This window comes from Athene cunicularia (assembly GCF_003259725.1).
Source record: "Athene cunicularia isolate RWA chromosome 8 unlocalized genomic scaffold, athCun1 chr8_part1, whole genome shotgun sequence".
In the NCBI taxonomy this organism is placed as follows: domain Eukaryota; kingdom Metazoa; phylum Chordata; class Aves; order Strigiformes; family Strigidae; genus Athene; species Athene cunicularia.
Window position 1 is genome coordinate 4,467,111 of NW_020799109.1, and position 5,104 is coordinate 4,472,214.

Sequence of the window (5,104 nt, forward strand, 5' to 3'; positions counted from 1 at the left end):
CCCACAGAGCCCGCGCGGGGGAAGTAGCTGGTTGTTAACATCCCAGTGAACATTGTAATCATATTTGATACTGAACAAAGTATTTAATGGCCTAGATAAAAGCATTCTGGTTGTTTAATTGGAAATGGCTTGCTGTTTTACATAGACCTAGTGCCCTATTTTTATGAGATTTAGAATTGTGCCGAGAAATTGTTTCCATGGAAGCGGAGATCACCAAAGAAATAATGCACTCCCCATTTCCTACAGGATTATTTCTTTTACAGCCTGCTGTTCTAAATAATTAACTCTTGTAGTGCCATTACAGCTTAGTATGGATTAAAGGAAATAATACTTCTGATTTTTTAGTGTCAGAGGCAGGTATTATATAGAGAAACATATTTAGAATTACTTTCGTCATTAAAATAAATCTGCTCTCCCAGAGGGGAAAATCCACCAGTACAAAAAAAATCAATAGAAATGTGCACTTTTAATTTGACAATTTATGCAGCTCTGTCAGGGAAACTTAAAATTATTCCTCCTTTGCCCTTCTCTGGTCACTGTTCTACACTTTTTGCTTGGTAATGGGTGTGTTTTAAAATTCACTGTGCTTCTGCCTGCCTTTGAGGGAAGAGACAACAAAGGTAACTTTTAATTAAGGTAACAGCACTGAGAATCTCCTTTACACCAGTAGGAAAATCTCCTTTAGTTACCTATGGGTTTTCTTCCATATATTAATTTTGACAAACCCCTTTTTCTCTACTTCACTGCAAGTGTCTGTAAGAAGGAGAAACTGTCAAATGATAATAAGAGGCTGAGACCAAGCCTGAACAGCTGTAAACATCACACAGGCAATGGACTATTTACTAAAAAGTCCTGTTACTGCCTGTCCATGTGGGGCTTTCTCAGCACACAGGCAGCACAGCTCTTGGATGTAGAGAAATTGCAATCGCTTCCCTGAAGCCAGATGGGAGCTGTAAGTTTACAGCAGTTGAGGCTCTGTCCTCTAGAGAAAAGATAAAACCTACTCTCTCTAAAGCTCATAATGTGAACTAAAGTAAAGACAAGATATGAGCATGTAGGTGACAGCTAAATGGATTTTGACTTGGATGGAGAGATGTGAAATTTAAAAAAAAAATATTATTAGAGGCAAATGATTTAGAAATTAAAAATGGGAAAAGAGTTACTAAACTATTATCAAAGAATCATGAATGTGACAACTTGAAATACCTAGCAATTTTAATAATAATTTTGGCTATAGATCTCAATTATTTTCTAAGAAAGGTAACTACTATTAGCTTTATTGGAAGGAAGGGGAAATGCAGAGAGGTTGATAATGTGCTATAAAGCAGCCAGGATTAATTTAAAGAACTTGTCTCATCTTTGCTCCCTCAAGTAGCATGTGTTTCTGTGGCTTATTTAGAGACAGGTCGAGCTGCAAAGTCCAAATCCAGACTGTGCCATTCTCTCATGGCAGAGGGTATTTAGACCTGGAGCTCTTAGTTTTAAACCTAGACTGTGTTACAAATACTCCCTGGCAGGCAGGGTCATGTCCCACACCACACGTAGCCCAGCTTGCACTGACCTGAAGCAGGGCAGGCCCTCAGGAAAGCAGCAGCACAGGTAAAGGAGCCAACTGCAAGGCAGGGTACAAGTTGCCTGGAACGGAGAATGGCCTATACACTCTTCTGTGGTCGTTACTGGTCCCAAAATAATGATTTATAAAGTGTCTGACAGTGTTTGACAAATCAGATGAATGGGACTTGCTTAATGCAAACTGGAAAATATCTTTCAGCTGCTGCCAAAGCACGTGGAAACGGTAACTCATGCTTTGTAGATCATTAGGACACTTGGGAGCTACTGGAGTGTACTGTGAAAGGCATTACTCAAAGTTCAGATTGAAAAATTTCTTCAGAAACGGCTAACAACTTTGTAAGGGTAATGCAAGCATGAAAATCATCATTCCTAGTACTGCCTTGGGATGAGCGTGTGCCAAAGGAAAGCGGGGAGAGAGGCTTTCTGTGCTGGAAGTGCGACTGCGCTCCTGGGCCCTGTAAGTAGGAAAGCAACCGTCACACTGATGAACAGTCATTCCTCCTGAATTGGCAGCTACTCCAGGCTGTGTACATAAAGCTCCAAAAGGCTTTATTTTATAAATACATGAAAGTAGAAAAGAGGAAGTCCATGGCTGATAAGAAGCTAGGCCGAGGAATGGTACTGAAAGTGTGTGATGCAGGAAAAACCATGATGGAAGTGGATTGGAAGTAAGATTTCTTCTGACAGAATTAGGAGAAATTCCTTATATGTGCATTTACATAGTCTATAAAAAGTCTAAAGAAGGACAAGGGCAAGCTGCTGATGCTTTAATGCATCGGGGAAGCCCAAGGTGGGAGCTATGCTGCAGGTTGGCTTTTGTCTCTTCCCTGTTGTAGCCTCCTCAGGCAGGAGGGCTGGTGGGCAGCTGGAGGCAGGCAGCGGTGCCACTCCCAGGCTGGTAACAGATGAAGCTTCAGCGTGTTTCCTTCTCTAGGATTTGGGCAGGGGATGCCAGTTGTTTGGGAAGGAGAACCTGTTTGGTGGGTCCGATTTGAATCTCCACCAAGGGAGCAGCACAACAGTGTGTAGAAAGGAGTAGACTTGGTGAATGATTTAAAGCTTCGGATCCTGCCTGCTGTCACTGGGGACCTGACCCACACTCTTCACCTGCAACATGGAGCTTCTGCTCAGGCTTTGCCTGGCTTTGATTCTGGTGGGAGCTTCATCAGCGCTGAACAACTGTACCTGTGCAACCAACAAGTGGACAGTGTGTGCCCAGGGTGGATCTGGGAACTGCACCTGCACGCTGGTAGGTTCAAATCACAAAGTAAACTGCTCAACGCTGACTTCGAAGTGCTTGCTGATGCAGGCCGAAATGGTGCTCCTGAAGGAGAAGCACTTCTGGGGCCATCCCTGGGAGCTGTTAGATAACGATGGCATTTACAATCCAGACTGTGAGGACAGTGGTATGTTCAAAGCCAGGCAGTGCAATCACACCAACACCTGCTGGTGCGTGAACACTGCTGGAGTAAGAAGAACTGAAAAGGGTGACAAAAGCTTGAACTGCGGTGAAGTGGTTAGAACAAGCTGGATCTACATTGAACTGAAGCACAAAAAAAGGCCCAGTACCTTCAGTGGTTCCGACATAGCAAATGCCCTCAAACATGTGTTGGAGAGCCGATACCAGCTGCGCTCCAAGTACATTGCAGCCATTAAGTATAATTTCCCTTTTATCCAGATCCGCCTGAACCAGAAACAGAAATCAAGATGTGATGTAGATATAGCTGATGTAGCCTATTACTTTGAAAAAGATATAAAAAACAACTCGATATTTCATTCTAACAGTACATTACCTGTCTCTGTCAATGGACATGCTCTGGATGTTGAAGAACTACAGATTTACTATGTTGATGAAAAGCCACCTGTGTTTTGCATGAGACAACTGCTTCCCGATGTCAGTACTATGCTGACAGTGGTGACCCTGACAGCTGGCTGTGGCATCGCTGGGCTGCTTATTCTGAGGTGGCTGCGGACAAGAAAATGCAAGAAAACCGAGATGACAGAAATGGATGAAATAAGAGCACCAAGCTTACAACTGTCCTGATCTGGAAAAAGAAAGGAAGCAACAGGAAGGAAAAAAAACACCAAACAAACAAACAAAATATAAATAGCAAACAGGCTCAGTGTACGTGGAGAGGTTTTTTTCCTTTCTACAGGAATTTGTACAGTGATTGTTCTAAGTTATCCTAGTTTAGTAAGAATGACATTTTTGTTTGGGGTATAAACTAATTTGAGAGTCAGTTACCTAAATATTTTAAATGAGTCCCAATTTAGAGGCTAAGAAAACTGTTACAGCTGTATATTTAGCATAATGTAGAATAGTTTCACTAGTACTGCAGGGCTGGCTTAGCTTGCTTAAATACTGAGTGGTTCTTGGATATATCTACTTAGTGACATTAAAATATTTGCCTTGGCATAATTGGGTTAAGTATCTGCTTTTCTGTTGGTAAAGACTTTTTAAAAATGTAGGGTTGGTTGGTTGGTTGTGGGGTTTTTTAAAAGTCGCTGGAACTTTTTTATCAACAAATAATTTCATCAATATTACTAAATAACCAAATAAGGATTTGATAAGATATTCTACAGCACCAGAGGCTTTTATCCAGAGCCATTTGTTAGGAAACATTCCTGCAGTCACTTCCAGGTGGGGAGATCCCAAGTTTCTGAATTTGTATTCAGGCAGCACAGTGAGCTATTCCCACTTGTGCTCTTTAACAAGGGTCTGACACTCCGAGTCAGCAAAGATCCCTTGATCCCAGTGCAAGTGTACGCTAACCTTGGTGTTCTGCCCAAATTCAAACTCTGGTAATAGCTTTCTGTCTACCTAAATTCCCCTTGCAATTTTAATGGGAGGAGATATTTTTCAGTGTTGTACAGCTTCACAGAACTACTACACAATGCTTCAGGACAAGCTGAAAAAGAGCTTTATTCTAGGAGGGCTGCAGGGGGAATTTAAGAGTAGAGTGTAATTACTGAAGTTGGAATTTGGCCAAGACACTAGAACTGGACTTCTTCGCTACTTACTCATCTGCTGCATTCCTTGTTTGGGAGGTCATATCCACCGTGAAAGACATTTTAGAGAAAATAATTCTAGTTGTTAAATATTGTTGGCAGTTATATTCTCCATGCTGCATACAGATGTCTGAAGTCCCATCAGTCTAATCTGCTTACATTCCAAATGAGACCCCTACACCTAGGCACTGCAGCAGGGTCAGCTCTTTTCTTCTGTTAATTAGTTTCAACATCACTAGTTTGTAATTCTAATAACAGTCAGTAATGCACTACTTCTAGGGCAAACTATTAAATATGCATCCCTGATTCTACTGAACGAATAGGATACCAAGAAAAAAAAGTGAAGATGCTTTGATTCTGTTTCTGCCTTTGTTTATACCCAAGAGGAAGAGAGTTGTTTGGAGGGGGGTGGTGGGTGGTGGTGGTGGTGTTTAATATTTTTTGGCTAAACAAACACCATTTCCATTTAACCTCATTCTTACTCACTTCCCTGCTGGAAAAAAAAATGGGCTTTGGATACATA

At 41.6% G+C, this 5,104-nt stretch overlaps 1 protein-coding gene across 1 annotated transcript; it reads left to right on the forward strand.

Moving 5' to 3' along the window:
* The first annotated feature begins 1,163 nt into the window (after positions 1 to 1,163).
* TACSTD2 (tumor associated calcium signal transducer 2) lies at positions 1,164 to 3,700 on the forward strand. Its single transcript, XM_026854505.1, has one exon. It carries the CDS (start codon positions 2,687 to 2,689, stop codon positions 3,614 to 3,616), a length of 930 nt encoding a protein of 309 aa, XP_026710306.1. The 5' UTR covers positions 1,164 to 2,686; the 3' UTR covers positions 3,617 to 3,700.
* Positions 3,701 to 5,104: the final 1,404 nt, after the last annotated feature.